Source organism: Spinacia oleracea, chromosome 3, assembly GCF_020520425.1.
Source record: "Spinacia oleracea cultivar Varoflay chromosome 3, BTI_SOV_V1, whole genome shotgun sequence".
Taxonomy (NCBI): Eukaryota; Viridiplantae; Streptophyta; class Magnoliopsida; order Caryophyllales; family Amaranthaceae; genus Spinacia; species Spinacia oleracea.
The window spans coordinates 30,354,312-30,371,681 of NC_079489.1; the positions used below are offsets into that span (position 1 = coordinate 30,354,312).

The window sequence follows — 17,370 nt, forward strand, 5'->3', positions numbered from 1 at the left end:
TGCTTTGGTCGCGCGCGGGCTTTGCTAGGCGTTGGGCCTAGCTTCGTGCTAGGCCTTGCGTCTAGCAAGCTCGTCCGATGTTTATTCGTACGATACGCTTCCGATTAAATTCCCGGTTCCGGAATTCATTTCCGATACGAACAATATTTAATATTTCCGATTCCGGAATCAATTTCCGTTTCGAACAAATATTTAATATTTCCGTTTCCGGAATTATTTTCCGATTCCGATAATATTTCCGATTCTGACAATATTTCCGTTTCCGGCAATATTTCCGATTCCGGCAATATTTCCATTTCCGATAATATTTTCCGATACGTACCATGTTTCCGTTTCCGGCAATATCTACGACTTGGATAATATTTATATTTCCGATACGATCCATATTTCCGTTTCCGGCAATATCATCGTTTCCGGAGTATTCATTTCTTGCCTGTGACGATCTCAGCTCCCACTGAAACCAAGATCCGTCGATTCCGAATATCCATAGATGGAGTATTTAATGCCATTAAATACTTGATCCGTTTACGTACTATTTGTGTGACCCTACGGGTTCAGTCAAGAGTAAGTTGTGGATTAATATAATTAATTCCACTTGAACTGAAGCGGCCTCTAGTCAGGCATTCAGCTCACTTGATCTCACTGAATTATTAACTTGTTAATTAATACTGAACCGCATTTATTAGATTTAACATTGAATGCATACTTGGACCAAGGGCATTATTTCCTTCACTAAGTGCAGTTGGACAGGTATTTAAGTGCTATTAATTATATTGTTTAATTTTGTTATTACTGTTTTAAATTGAGCCTGCATCAGAAACTGATTTGATTTGAGCTTGATTTAGTGAAAGTATTTTGATTTTTTTTGATTTTTTACTAAAATAGGAAGCAAGAGAGGGTGTGAAAGAGCCTAGACCAGAAGTTTATAGAGATTAGAATTACTCTGTTGTTAATTTTAATCAGAGATTTCAGATTTACTTCAATGTAATACGAGGGTTCTATACAGATAAATCCTTTGAAGGATGACTGAAGAAATTGAGGGTGATTTGTTGAGGATGTTGGGGAAGGTCGTAATAAACAGTGAAAAATGACCATTGTGTATCATGACTAATGCCACTGACATTTTGCACTCATTTGGTTCACTGAAATGGCTATGGATAATAATTGTGGTTTCTTAGCGTCGACCGGCCTTTATTTTCTAGGTCTGTCATTTAAGGGTTGAAGGTCGAGAAGAAGTAGCATGTTGCTAATATAGTTCATTGTGATTCTTTGTTTGTGGTTTAGCGTGCTCATATCTTCTATGTATTATGAAAATATTGTCTGTAGGTGGGTGGAATGCATGGAACCTATATTTTTGAGGTCAGCTTGGTGTTGTACTTGGCATCTTATACAGATGCATAAATAGTTTGTGTGTTCAAGGGTATAAGATTATATTGAAATTGTATGATCTGATTCAATGCAATTTTAGATGCTTTGATTTTTGCTATTTTGAGAAGAAGACTACTTTTTCTGATATGGTGATGAACATGGATATTTATTTGAATAATTGACTTTTTATTGGTAATTTACTAATGTATACTTTCTGCTAATAATTATATGCAATGTTTATACGATTCTGCTCGGTCAAACCGAATCACAAAACCTGTCAAACGGACCTAAATTAAACAATTTGGTTACCGGTAAATGATTTGTGTGTTCATTAGCACAGTTTTTTGAATCCCTAATAATCAAGTCTTATGGAAATTATGTTTGATCCGATGGAAATTCTGTTTGATCTGATTTTGGTTTTAGTTTCCTTCATTTTTCAATCAATTTGTTTGTAAATTATTTTAATTTGAAATGTTTGTTTTATTTTAAGCTGGGCACAATAGTTGATTATTTTCAGAAATGTTTGTAAATTATTTTTGTTGGTTACTTGGGAAGTAGTGGAGAACATATCTTTGTTGGGAACCAAGCCAAAGGTTTCTATTTCTCTTGGTTAATAGAGATGATCGGCAGTCTAGCTAATGTATGGTGCACTTTGAGTTTTCTGTTTAGACCAAAATCAGTTGTCAGGCTGAACCCTTGGGCAGTAGTTGGGCACATATCTTTGTTGGTTACTTTTTGTGGAGGTTGCTTAATGTTGGGTATAAGTAGGAAGTTTGTTAATCATGTTGTCTATTTTATGTTGGCTCATGTTATACATTTGAGGCCTCAAATTCAAATTGGGATTGGGAGATTTTTAAAACGGCGTAGCATGTTGTGTGTAATATAGTCTATTCTATGATTTTGGATTCTCCTGTAGTCTATTGTTTCTTATGCAGTCTCTTGAAGAGCTTTGAGAACTCTATTCTCGTGTATTAAGCCCGTACCTCAGATTGAGCTCCTCTAGCCCGTACCTCAGATTGAAGATATGAGCTCAATCTGAGGTACGGGCTTAATACATGGGAATCGCAATGTAAAGAGAGGTAACATAGCTCTCTGAACCACCTCCCTGACTTTTTGTGGAGGTTGCTTAATGTTGGTATAAGCAGGAAGTTTCTGCCCTTTTTTGCATAAATTGATGGTAATTTCATAATGATTTTAATATTTTGGAAAATGTAGTTTGTTTGGGAGTTAGTTGTATAAGCAATTTTGGAAAAACCAGTTCAAGTTTTGAAGATAAGAATTTGGATGCTTTAAGATGGGCAATTAGATGGTAAATTTATTCTACTATCTATTTGATGATGCCATTTATATGAACAAAACAAACCTGCAAATATTTTTATTAGAGTTGATTAATTGGAGTTGGTTTACGGAGAATCTTATCCTAATACACGTTTTTGGAGCTAACCGTTTTCTAGCTTGATTATGCGTGCGCTTGGTTGTACTCGATCTAGAATGATCAACCATTTTCCCTGTTGCATTTTTAATCATTCAACATAATACTAGATTAATATATTCATTTGTTCATAAATGTATGTTCCTGCCTATTATCAGAAATAGAATTGAATTGGAAGTTGATTTTTTTCCTGTGTTTGTTTTTGCAGATTTATATACGGAACAGAGTATAATTGCTAGAAGACAAGTAGTTTCTTTTTTTTAAGTTATAGTTTTTCATCCTTTTTGCTACAGAAATCAAATTGTTTATTGTTCAATATTTGTATTTTAACATTTAAACAAGGCAATGCATAGAGTGATTATATTCTGGCTGAAATTTCATACAATCAGTTTATTTTGATTTGGTATTTTGGGTTAATTCCTAGAATTGGAGGATGTCAATTACAAAATTTACAATGGGAATGTTCTTTTTATATTTCTTTTTTAAGATAAATTAAAGAAGGAATACATAACAGTTGTCTAAGGAAATTACTCTCTATATTAAAGGAATATAGAACGATTATGTAAGGTAATAACCCAATTTTAATTTTTTTTACACGCACGCATCGCGTGCATATAAGAATAGTCTGAAATAAGTAATAAGATACTTAAATAAGGAAAACTAACAGTGCCTTAGTTAGAATGTTAGTAGAATGTTTATGGAAACTAATTTAAGCACATATCTCTGTATGAATAGACACAAAATGTTATCATAAGTGTGCCAAAATCAATTCAAATGTTCATGTCTATAGGAAAGAAAGTTTTTTTCCAAAAAAAAGTATTTTTGAGGGGGGCATACATACCTAGTAAGTAGTACAAACTTTTATTACTATAAGACTACCGTTAAACTTATTCTATGAACTTCTGAACAAATCCCTAACAATGTAAACGCAAGCTTTTTCTTTTCTTTTCTTTTCTTTTTTCCCATCGGAATATACAATTTTTTTCTAAAGAAGGTACATAAAATGATAAAGGATTATAAATAGAGTAAGGAATCACATTTTCTACCTGGTTGATAAACAAGACAGTCTCGGAAAATAAGTAAAAACAACATTATGAATACTCGAGTTTCAACTTCCAAGCCTCCAAAACGAGATGGATGAAAGCGAATTGGCAGTTCAAACAACTAAATAAGATGATAGAGCAAGTTGAGCGATAACACGAGAGCGTGCGTAATTGGATCCAGAAAAAATGCAATGCAAACCATTAAACCAATAACAAGGAATATATGCATAAGAGTACAAACATACAGCTGATACAAGTGTGGTTATCCTGGAAGAGGAGTGACGCGATTAAACTACACAATGCCGGAAACATGACTGACTGACTCATAAATTTGCAGGGAAGATAGACAAAAAAAAAAAAAAACTGTACTGATTACAAGGATGTAATGACAGCAATGAGACATCCGAAAAACCCAGACCTGCTAATTCTTTCCCCCAATAGGCAATATGCACCAACAATATATAATGGGGATACAGATTTAAGCACCTTGCTCCTCTACACTGTACTTTCTAAACCCTAAATACATTAAAAACATTTAAATGTTTACAATCATTGACAGACACTAAACCCCTCTGTTACTCCATCATTCAACTGTATCACCATCTTCTTTCTTAACCACAAAAAACATACACATTTTCTGCCATTCTAACTCAACAGCCAACAGTTGAAGGTGGGATACAAGTAAGAACACTCTTATTGCTGGCATAGCAGAAAACCAAGACCGTAAAAGATGAGATTTCCAGCTATATCATTTCTTCACCAATATGGATGGTTTTTCTCTGCCTTGTGGAATTTCTGAAAGAGAAATTCTGCTTCTGCTACTCATTTGAGCTGTCAAAACTTCCCATTGCATTTGCGCGTTTTTTCTCTCTCCAATTTTCACCCCATACTTTAGCCTCTGCGACCGCACGTTCTCTATCAATATCACGGTTTCTTGGTGTTCTCCCTGCACTAGCAGGGCTTCCTCTCTGTGATTCCTGTCTTTCTAGGTCATCCAAGCCCCATCTCCTTCCTGAACCACCCCCTATTTCACTCCTGCCTAACTCCGCACCTGTGCTTAGTTCTCGAACATGATCTCTCTTTCTGAAGTCCGGTGAATTCCTTAAGGTGGAAGGTGAACTCAAACGGGCTGCACGCCTATCTGGACTATCAAGACTATCACCGTAGCTTCTCCGATCATCTCGACTCCTTGGAGTGGAGGAACCCCCTCTACTGCTCTGGTTGCTAGGTGCATTTGGATCATAGGTTTGTGATGCCAAATATGTAAGAGCGGTCACAACATCACCGATAAGGGGTCTCGTGGCAGCTTGTTCTTGCAGACACATTGCTGCAACTGCAAGAGCTTGGTAAAGACCTCGCATTGGATAACGTCCCTGCAGCAGAGGGTCCGCCATTTTGGGAAACTTTCTACGATCTTTGAAAAGCGGACGTGCCTGCAAACATGTGTGGTAATAAATTTTTAATACCGTTTGATCATGACCGTAAGAATAAGGTGATAAGCTGTAAATCTCTATTTTATGAAAAAAACTACCTACTGTTAAATCCAAAGCCCTAAATTATCCCCCCCTCCCCCAACTTCACCTTCAAAATAAAAATTCAGTAAAATAAAAAGAGCCAGGGAGACATAACATATTGACTGAGTATTGATTAGGTATAATTAATATTCGGGCACATGTTTTCTCTATTCTGTAAAGAACTCTTAGAGGACTTGGTCTCCTACATTCCTTTAGTAAAGTGTTAAATTTGTGAGGAGTCGTTTACAGACTTAATGAGTGTTAATTTTGTTTAACTGAAATAAAAATTCATCTATTTTTAGAGGAAAATTTGCCAATTACTCCCTAGGTTTTTAGAGAATTTGTCAATTACTACCTAACTTTTTAAAAGTTGTCAATTACTACCTTAGCCCACTAATGACATCATAATTAACACTTAATCATAATTTATTTATTTAAATTAGTTAATAAATAAATAATATATATTTTCAAAATTAAATCCAAAAAATTCGGGTAATTGACAAACTCACTAACAGCCTAGGTAGTAATTGACAAATTTTCCATTTTTAGAAAAGATCATTTAAAACGAACAAAAAAAATCTCCATTTATCTAAGCAATTACCTATCATCAAAATTTCCAACTCTTGAATTAAATTAACATGTAATATTAAATTATCAAAAAATTTAACATTATAATCCGTACTGCATATATGGTTAACATCTACTTCCTCCGTTTCTATATAGTTGCAACACTTCCCTAAAGTGGAAATGTCACAATAGTTGCAACACACCTAAAATGTAAACATTTTTTACCCAAAGTTACAATTTTATACCTAAGATGAACTAAGTAATGTGACTAAAGTGGTTGTGGCCCCACTCAAGTACACTTTCTTAAATACCGTGTTGAGGGGTATGTTGCAACAATAAAGAATCGGAGGAAGTACATATTATTTATGAACTTTGACAACCAATACTTTTTTTTATTATAAATAAAGTTATACATCATTTGAACCACGAACCACAATTTTTGTAGCCAAATAACATAGGGTTTTACTTTCCAAAAAAAATCTTTTTATTTCACACTTTCTCATTTGAACTACATATATGTAATTAACAAACAGTTTCTTTTTACAAATAGTTTATCCCTCTAAATTGCATCATATTATGCCATATTGTGTTACATTGTTACTAACAAAAATGCTTCACCAAAATGAAAAAATAAATACTCCGTAATAATTTTCATAAAAGTACTTATTGTGTTTTATCCCTACATAACAAAGACAAGTGTTAATTTTATAAAGTCTAATAATTATATGAACTATGAATAGTATGGTACTTTAAGAATACATGTAACCCTTATTTTATATTAAATTACAATATTTGTATAAAACATCACGAATACATCGCGTGCATAAAACACTAGTAGTATTAATGTGGAGACATGAGTCTTGTCTCCAACACAACCCATTAAGAGAAATTCTCAATGGTACCCTCGTCAATTGATTTCCATACAAGTGGAAAGGAATTCTAAATACTATAATGGCCTGTTTGGTAATTAGAATTTCATTTGAAATTATGGGTTTGGCCAAATTCACTTGTTTCGAAGTAGTTAGAATTTGGAATTGGATTTGGATTTGGACCAAATCCAAGCCAATAAAAAAATAAGTCTATTTTGATGAATTTGAAATTCCAACCCAAACAACATCATTTCAATTCCACATTGGGTTGTCTCTCATCTCTCTCTCCTCATGACCTAACAGTTTCTCAAACCTCAAACTTTTTTTTCTCTCTCTTCTCCCAAACCCACTCTATCTCCTCCAATCACCACCGCGTCAAGTCCTCAACCGCCGGTTCTCCACCACTTTCTCTTCTCTTGCAATCACCTTCTCTCCTCCCTAACCACATCCACCACCCGCCTTCACGAAGACCACCTCCGTAAGACCATAACCACCGCCTCCACCCTCACGACCACCACTACCACTACTGTCGCCTCCATACTATGTGGCTAGCTGTGGCGTTCATTTCCTCAATTGCGGTGTCGATCTCGTTCTCGAATATCACAACTACAAATCCTATACATTTCCCAATTTCAATAAATTATGTGAAAATCGAAGAAGAGGGGATTGAGGAATGACAAGCTCCTCCAAAACCAGAAGAGATAACTCTTAAGTGCAAAATCATAATATTTGTAAGTGGAAAACAATGGAGATCAATCGTATAAACAAGAATAAGCAGGAAGTAGTTTATTTTTATTTATTTTTTGTTCTTTTTTTGGTATTATGAGTCAGGGAGAGATGAAGAGCTGAATTAGGAAATTAAAATTTCTGAAATTGATGTTCTATTATATCCAAACACAGTGAACTTGAAATGATGCACTTTAAATTCTTGGTTTTACCAAACAAAGAATTTGGAATTGAAAGTCAGAATTTGAATTCCCAGAATTGAAATGAGTCATTTCAAATGAAATGGTTGTATCCAAACACTACCTAAGTGAAAATCATCTTTTAATACACAAATGACAACCAGTTTTAGTGGAAAGGAATTCTGAAGACTATAATGAAAAACATCTTTTAATACACAAATGACAACCAGTTTCAGCTACATAGTATATTAGTATATTATTTCCATATCCAGATTTACGGGCTGCAAGCTAAGCAGAGTAAGAAGCTGAATAGGTTTTATTAAAGATTTGCTTTCTCAATACTAGATGCAATTATGTCCGCATAGATTGAGAAGACATATAATTCTTCCTCCGTCCCTTTGTAGTTGACGAGTGTTATTTCTTGGGAAAGCTCTTTTTCGTTGACACGTTTCTTATTTTTTGTAAGTTTTCAATGTTAAATTCCTATCTTAACCCTCCAGATTTATTACTCCCTGTACTTCATTCACTTGTCTTGCCATTTTTTTTTCTTCCATCGAATACGTTTCCATGTTTCCCATGAAAGGCCCTCCCTCTTTGACCTTGTAACATGGCAACCACCTCCACCACCCTCTAAACATTTTCAAACACTAATTAACACCGAAACATCCCACCCTTTCCCTCCTCCTCGCCGACACCTCCACCCTCCTTCCCTCTTCTTGCCTCCACCACCCACCCCAACGAAATATACAAAAAAAGAGGCCATTGTGGTTGGATTTGGCCAAAGGTTAAAGATCTAAAACGACCATAGACAAATTCAACCTCCATGCCTATAATTTTGTCCAAAAAGTACTCGTGTACGATGTGCGACCATGGTCGGTGAAGGGTGGTTTACTTTATCTATTTTCTAATTCTCCTTTTCTCTCTCCTGCTCTTCTTCTATCTTCCTTCCATTTGTGAATTTTTTATAACTATAGTTTCATGAGCTCAATTGAACTCCTATTGTGATGAAGGTTTCATATTTTTCTCTGTCCTCGTTTCTCTATTTCAATTTTTTTTTGTTTCGGATTTTAAACTAATAATTTTAGATCTGGTATTTTTGTAAATATTAGCTACCTTTCATTGTTTGGTATTGATTCGGATTTTGATTGCCAATTATAAGGTGGCTATGGAGAGTTGGTGATAATTTGTAGTGGTGGATAGGCTGGGTACGGAGTGGTGGTGCAATCGCTGGTGTTGTAAACGGTGGTGGTGCTATCGGTGGTGATGTTAGCACCAGTGGTACTAGCAACGGTAGTGTAAAGGTTGTGGTTGCTTCTGTCAGTTAGTGGGTGGGTAAGTGAGCAGGGGTACTATTGTCATTTGCATTCCTTTGCCACAGTTTCTTAATATGTGTGTCAAATGAAGTGGGTCAACTAGAAAAGAGCGGAAGAAGTATAAAACAAGGAAATCAATTGAAGTAAAACATACCCAAGCAACAAGATTATGCTCTCCAGGTGCCCGAGTGTTATCAATGGCCTTTCTCCCTGTGATGAGTTCAAGGAAAACCACCCCAAAACTGTACACATCTGACTTTAAAGTCAGTTGGCCAGTCATTGCATATTCAGGAGCACAGTAACCATACGTGCCCATGACCCGTGTGGAGACATGAGTCTTGTCTCCAACAGGACCCAATTTTGCAAGTCCGAAGTCGGATAACTTAGGATGAAATCCCTCATCCAGAAGGATATTTGATGATTTTAAATCCCGGTATATGACAGGGGGATTTGCTTTGTCATGCAAATACTCCAATCCCTTGGCAGCACCAGCTGCAATCTTCATCCGTGTATTCCAGTCAAGAGGCTCTTTGCCAGGTGGGATATCTGTTAAGAAAGGTTTGACTGTTAGCATATAAAAGGCTAGTGAATAGTCAGAAGACTTGTGGATACACTAGCAAATTCTTTTCACATGAATATAAAGAAGATATACTAGAAGCATAAACAAAAATGAAAGCAAGTACTGAATTCGCCTTATGATCCATCCCTACCACATTCCCTCCCCCCGTCCTTCAACATCCAAAAAAAAAAACACTTAGTATTATATAAATAACACCAACCAACAATGTTTGCAACTCTACTTCTCTGCCAGGGACCAAACATGTACAGCAAACAAACAAACTTACTCCCTTCCACCCCTGCTGACAGTGCCATAGTTCACTTAATAAAATAACAGTGCAATTGATAAGGATATTTTTATCAATGGGAATATGGAAAAATGATTGAGTGGATATGCAATGAAGAAAACTATAAATTGAGACCACCATAAACGAAACTGACACTGATGCTGGGACAAGGGGAACTAAGGTCCTCAAAACAGACGTGACGATATAAGATTCGGAACTCTAATGTGCAGAAATAAGAGGGAACCGCAGCTCACAAATCCAGGATAAATTTTTTTTTTAAAAATGTTACTGGAAAAGACATCTCTACAATGTTCATTGATCCAAAGACTTGAAGATTCCTCAAATTCTTCACATTAGATTTTACGCTCAACAACCATGCAAATGTTAATACACTGTAACCAAATTCGGACATTTATATAGGCAAATTAGCTGTCAAGCCAAAAGAAAATAACAGCTAAGTCAGAAGGCCCAGAGGTTTTGTGAGACCTATAGAGCGTCTACTGTGTACCACTATCCTCTAGCTTCCACTTTAGTTGTAAGGTGGGCTAAGGAGTATCCATATTACAAAACAGAAACCGGATATGAAGCAAGCAATTATGAAATATTCTTATGTTGCAGCACGATACAGGGAGAAATAACAATGATTAAAGCTATCAGGACATGTAGCTGGACAGAATATTACAGGTACCAGTCATTTCGGTCTTATACATATAAGAAACAACAAGTTCAGAGAAAAGAGGGAGAGTGAATTGAGAAGGTAGATTGACTATCTAGAAAGACATATGTGGTTGTGGTGTCAATTAAAGCCCAGGCAGACAAAATGGAAAAACTATATGCCATTCAACTCAGTGCTTGCAGGAGTGACCGGTTAAGTAGATCTCATATTGTTCAAAGCTGCATTTGTAATTTATGATATTTCACTACTTTTTTTTTTTTTATTATTATGATATAGCTTCCGTTCATTACAATTATCGGAAAAAAAAAATCCAGGGAAAAAATAAGGTTTTGATGCAATAACAAAAAAAGACTGACTTTTTTTTGGGTAAAGGCTGACTTGACATTCCAGAGGACACTACAAAATTCATTTTTAATAGGGAACTAAAACCAGACCACTACACACCTACGACCTTAGAATAGCATAGTGCTTCTTTTCTGCCTCTAGCAGGGCTCTTGTCTAGGGTGGGTAAGGCGGTGTCAAATGTGCAGAGCTTTATCTGTCTCCTGAATTGAAAAATGGTTCATTTAGCTTAGCCCCTACGAAATGCAAAGATGCTGTTTCTAGTATATAATATCCTCGATCTAACATACAGTTACATCCCAGAAAATAAGAATTAACAGACAGCAAATTGAGGCATCCGATTCATCCAATCATCCCCTTGTATCTCAAAGAAAAAAAAATATATTCCATTAAAAGCCATAAAATTTGCTAGAAAAAAAAACAGGACTGCTAGCCTGCTAGCATAATGTATTTGAACCTTTTTCTGCATAATCTTCCAATTAACCACATTTTCTTTTAAAGCTCTAAACGGACAATTAGCAACTTTGTCCAAAGGAAAAGCTTTCAAGAACTATTTACATGGATAAAAAGTCCACAACTTATAAACCCGCACACACACACACAGAATAAACAACTCTTTTTCTTAAGGAATATAAACAATGCAAGTTCCATTAGCAATTAGTGACACTGAAGAAGCATGACAGAGCAAAGTTTAAATGCTTTGATTCTTTAATTTTCAAAAATTAACAGAGTTATGGAGGAATGACAAAGATTATAGATTGTAAATTTCACTTGTAACTACCATCTATTGAAGATTTAAGACACTTCGCTAGGAATCACCAAAACAATAATTCTGCACAAAACAATCTTATGGGATATCATTGCCTTATCAGAACCACCTAAAGTTCAATTTCGAGCAAAATATTGGTTTCAAGCACCTTTAATACCCCAGCCTTTTCCTCCTCCCTCAATCTTTTTTCCTTCTATCACCGTCTACAACTACCATTACCATCGTATATCAACCACCATAGCAATCCTTCTCATTCTCTTTCCTATTTATGTTCCAATTACAATAAGATCCCTACTACATGATCCTAAATAAATTGATTTCTCCCCGTAATTATGTTTAACTAGTAACCGATTAAGAAATCAACTTATCCAGGATCATGTAGTAGAATCTTATTCGAATTCGGCCTTCAAAGTTCACACTCATTAGAGGATTTGGTCTGCAAGTTGAGTTCAGACTGAAGTTTCCTTAACCCTTTTGATAGCTGGTGGGCAAACAAATTACAGCATTCAAACATCATCCTCAAATGAACAAGTGGCAAAAGGTGATATAGCCTTGCCAAGCACAGAAGAGCATCCACATCTAAAACACATTTGGAGGTTACTCTTGGCTAAAATGGCTAAGTTTGTGGAGGGGCAGGGGCGAAAAGGAGAAGGTTGAACATGATAGGGAAGATGATGGTGGTGAAGTATGGGGTGGGTTAAGATGAGGCCATTGTGGGTGAAGATGGTGATGAATGGAAAAGGGGGTGAGTGAGAGGAAGGGGGGACTGCAAGGCAATTGCTCAGACAAAGTGGGCACTTCCGGTCATTATTTTAACAAATAATGTTCAAAGACAGCTGGGACAACATAAAAAGCATTTCATAAGACGAACACAAGGAAAAGAATTAGGAAGTTCACAATAAATGCATAGTTCCGCATAAATTTTCATAATAAATTATTTGGTTTTTTCCCTTGAAACAGCCTCTTTATGAAAATAACGGTAAAGTTGCGTCCATTTGGACCTTCCCCAGACCTGTGCTATATAGCGGGAGCCTTGTGCACACGCCATTATTTGGTGTTTTTTCCGATTTGATGTCAACTTAATAAAAAAGGCCTAGAGTACTCATACCAAACTATTTATGGGAGCACACATATAATATTGCATAAATACTCTATTGAAGCCTACCCTTCAGCAGAACCATACGAGAACGAAGTTTGGCATGCCACTAGAAAGTACCTTTATTCAAATCCAATTGCATAAATATAAAGTAAATGTATTTATGTCGATTGAAACTTTCTTCATCCCTAACTACAAGGCACACTGAGTGCGGAGAGCACTTAGCCAGAACAGTCATATCTAGACTCAACCAAGACGCTGGTGACACATGTATAGCCAAGGAGGCAATGTCTATATGAAACAATGTTTGACATTGATACAAATCCAAAGTTGAGCTAAGGGCGAAATAGCAGTGAAATTCAGTATCTCAAATAACCATACAGCCAAGGAAGAAAGGGCGTATTTGGCTAATTTGCAAGGAATCTTTAGTCTATGAGCTCCCTAAACTATATCAGAATATCCTCGCACCCAGACAGTTCACCCAACAATTCAATATTGGACTACCCAGGTACCCAACATAATATACAGTGCAGAAGGGGAGGAAAAAAAACTGGAGAAGAGTAACTACAACTTCAAGTTGTTCAGTTTGATACAAAGTGCACAAGATAAGATGTGTTAAATCAAAAGTTTGCCTAAGTTGTGAGTGCCGGAGCGGCCAAACAAAGAGTCCATTTTATTGCACCAAACAAGCGATATCAGATACCACAAGTCAAATATGTACAGAACGTTGCAGATTTGAGTTTTTGAGCTCAGCAACAAGCTAGAACCACTAAATATCATACACTGACCAATTAAACCAAAGCCTAACCTTCTTGGTAGAGTTGGCTAGATGAACTCACTCTCACCAAAACAGAAGCCTAAAGAAAAATTCCATGGTCTTGTGTACATAAGACAACCATCCTTCAAAAATTTAGGACATGGAAGCAAGAAATATTGAACGACTCAAATTCACAAAAAAAAAAAAGGAAAAAAAAAAGGGTTGTTAGCCCAATCCTTGATTATTAGAAAGTTGTAGCAACTACTAACTCTTGAGCAAAGAATAATAAGTTATGCATATATCTAATAGCCAAAAGATAGTCACCACAAACCATGTAAATGATCCTCCAATGAACCCAACGGCATATATTCATATACAAGAAGCCGTTGATCACCATCGGCACAGTATCCAATCAAATTGACCAGGTTAGGATGGTGCAAAAGGCTAAGCATCAGAACCTCAACCAAAAATTCTCTGTTTCCTTGAAGCCCATTCCGGTCAAGCTGTTTCACTGCAACTACCTGCAATGATAGCGACCCAGTTAGAAATGCTGCCACTGACAAAAATAAAGGCCACAGCTAGCAAACTTGCAGATGATGCAACGTAGTAGCGACTTTTTGTTCCTGCTATTTCAGGTTCGGAAATCCACTGCTAACAAAGTGATAATGATATCCAGGTCACCTTACTTAAAGCTGGCAAGGATGATAAGGCACACAAGACTAATTTGAATACAGGTATCTTCCTATTCCAAGGGTTGCGGAATTACATTGAAATAGGGGAAGGTGTGGATAATGTTCATTTTTGTCACCACTGATATCACTGAGGAGCAAAGAAATAATTCAATGTTTCACGAAGTCTCAGATATTAAATCTGATTACCTGTCCAGTGCTCTCCAATCGACCCTTGTAGACACGTCCAAAACCTCCCTCGCCCAACAAGGACTCTGGTCTAAAATTCTTTGTGGCGGCTGCAAGCTCCCTGAATGTAAATGTCTGTGCAGCAATATGAGCAGTTGAGCCGTCCTTTGAAACTGCTGGCTCCTTCTTTGGATCAGAACCATTGCGAAACTTGGATTTATCTACACATCAGAAAACAATACACATAATAAGAGTCAAAATTATAGAAGAAGACCTGCATTACAGAGAGGTTAAAATACAAATTAATATACTAGACTACTTAATATAAATAAAAAATACACGAAGTATAAGTACTGTAATGTCACCCAAATAACTTAAATTCTGAAAATTTAACAGAAATGTGAACATGTTAAAGCAATATGTCAAATCTTAGATGACTAAATTGATCTCCAACCTAATTTCGAAGCATTACTCTAGACTATGAAATGCCACACTAGACACTACTCAATGCCAATTAGCTTAGTTGCTTAAAGTCTAAGGGGTGGTACTCAAAACCAGGACATATCCCGCCTACATCATTGCCCTTTGTAGCTCTCTTACATCAAAAGCTCTATCCAATATCTAGATCATCTTTGGAAGACGCCCAAATTAAATAAGCTACTCAGAATTAAAGAAGAAATGCAACAAAACAGAATGGATCACAGCAACAGGTAGCGCAACAGTATAATTCCAACACAAGAAAATTCAGAGAACACCCAAAGTTCACAGACTATACCTTTTCCCTGCAAGTTACAACTACAAAATTTCCCAGAAATTCAAAATCCTAGAAACCAAAATGAACCATCAAAATTCCCAGAAATTCACAACCCCGGATAATATATTGCAACTAATAAAATCCCAGAAATTCAAAATCCCAAAAACAAAATTGAAATAATTAAAAACCCAGAAATTCATAAATCCTACGAACAAAATTGGAACTCATTCAAGGAAAAACAAACACTACTAAAAAAAATTCCACCTGAATTAACTTTGGCCAGTTGATGAGACTGGATAATTGAGCTATCTTTCACACCACCGTCTTTGTTAGCAGCTTCTTTGTCACTGTTCCCAGCATGGTTGGATGATTCCCAGCAAGGAAAACACCCACCCATATCAAAAATCTAAGCAAATCTAAGCCCCCACTTGAACCAAGCTCACAATATCACTTTTTGCTCCTCAAAAATCTATCTTCATCTTCCAAAGGCAACCATGAATCAGAGAGAAAATAATAGCATTTGAATAAATATTAGTTGCTCATTTGGTGTTCTTGTGTTTGTCGGCGATCCAGTAAGTAGTGAAAGTTTGAAGAAAAGAAGATCAGAGCAGGTATTCCTGTGAAGCAGATCAACAAATCGAAGAAAACTGATGGCAAGAGAGAGGAGAGAGAAGGGCAAAGAAGAGAAAAGGGTGGGGGGAATCAATTAATTACTCTTTTACTAATTTCACTAATACATTTTGGTTTAGTAAAATGAGGGAGGGAAATGAGCTGTGCCTTCTTAATCTCAAAGATTAGGGAGCAATGTATATCAGAAGTATTTTTTAAAATAAAATAATGGCATGTTTGGATATGGGCATCTTCAATGGTTACGTATAGGACTAGCTTGTATTTTTTATAAAATTTCTAGCTACCAGCAACCATTGGAGTACATATGAGCAATTAGCCAAGTTAAGCAATTAGCCAAGTTAAGCAAATTAGCTCTACAAAGCTAATTAGGTAGGACAATAAAAGGAACGAAAAAAAAAAATTGTTTTATTTGATAAACTTGTGAATTGAATCATAAAAATAAATTAAAAAAACGGTTAAAAAAATTCAAGCAACTTGCTCACCATTGGAGTAAAATACACATAAATAAATAGTAGCTTGAAAATCTGACATTGCAAATGAAAGTAACTTACCAATTTACTTATCATTAAATATGCTCTAAAAGGCTTTCATTTCAAATCATGGAATTGGGCCAAATCCACTATTTGGAAATGCAAAGGATTTGGAATTGAATTTGACCCAATTCCAAGCCCTTCCAAAAGTTAGAACAAATCAAGGAATTTCAAATGACAAAAAATAGTACGTCATTTGAAATCCTTCTGCCAGCAATAACACCCTTTTCTCTCCTCTGCTTTTACGTTTCTGGTTCATCTTCCTCTCCCCTCTCTCTCTCCTCGGCTCCTCACCACCATTGCCAACCACCCAAAAACCTTCCTGTTTCTCTGAACCTCCTTCAATATTCTCTCCTTCATCACCCTTAATTCTCTCGATCTCCTTCTTCACCCTCAATGTTTATCTTGCTTCCCTCATATCTTTACGCCACCTCACAACTGTGTTGTCGCCTGCCGCCACTTCCACAACCGCCGCCGATTGTTTCTCGATATTAGGCTGATACTTTTTTTCAACCTCAGGATGATTCACAAGGGCTCGTGACGAGATGACAATGAACGGCGGGTTAGGGTTTAGTTTTTCCCCAAATTTGAATCTGTTAATAAGATGATTTTGATTTTTCTGGTTGATTAATAAATAATTCATGAACTAGCAATTTAAATGTTTTGTTCAATTAAAAAAAATCGATTTTGATTCAAATCTTAGAGTGATTGCATTTTTTGAACAAAAAAAAAGAAGAGAAAACAAGTTAAAGAATTGAATTTGTTCAATTTTACTGTGCGGTTTCCCTATATTAATGACATTATTTCCGATGATGGCGGTGGGAAAGCATAGTGCAGAGTCGTTGCGATAAATGAGAAGGCGGGGGTGGCAAAGAGGGCTCAATTCTACATTCACAATTCACCTGATATTCCAAACATGATAGTGAATTTATAATTCTGGATTTGAAATGATTTATGTTTGGACACGCCTTCATGTTCATATGCGCATTGAACTGCTGCCAAGAATATAATTAAGTACTTGAAAAGGCATAAGGATCATTTCCTAGTCAATGGTGAAAGTGACAAATTGATTATAAATTTCTTTATAGATGCAAGATTTCAAA

The 17,370-nt window shown here is 36.1% G+C and overlaps 1 protein-coding gene across 1 annotated transcript; it reads right to left on the bottom strand.

The window, feature by feature from the left end:
- Window positions 1–4,030: 4,030 nt before the first annotated feature.
- On the bottom strand, window positions 4,031–15,858 carry LOC110805986 (serine/threonine-protein kinase PBL27). Its single transcript, XM_022011621.2, has 5 exons — window positions 15,372–15,858; window positions 14,375–14,574; window positions 13,828–14,017; window positions 9,166–9,557; window positions 4,031–5,276 (listed from the first exon to the last, which is right to left on the bottom strand). The coding sequence occupies exons 1-5, from the start codon at window positions 15,502–15,504 to the stop codon at window positions 4,662–4,664; spliced, it is 1,530 nt and encodes a 509-aa protein (XP_021867313.1). The 5' UTR covers window positions 15,505–15,858; the 3' UTR covers window positions 4,031–4,661.
- Between the last annotated feature and the right edge of the window lie 1,512 nt (window positions 15,859–17,370).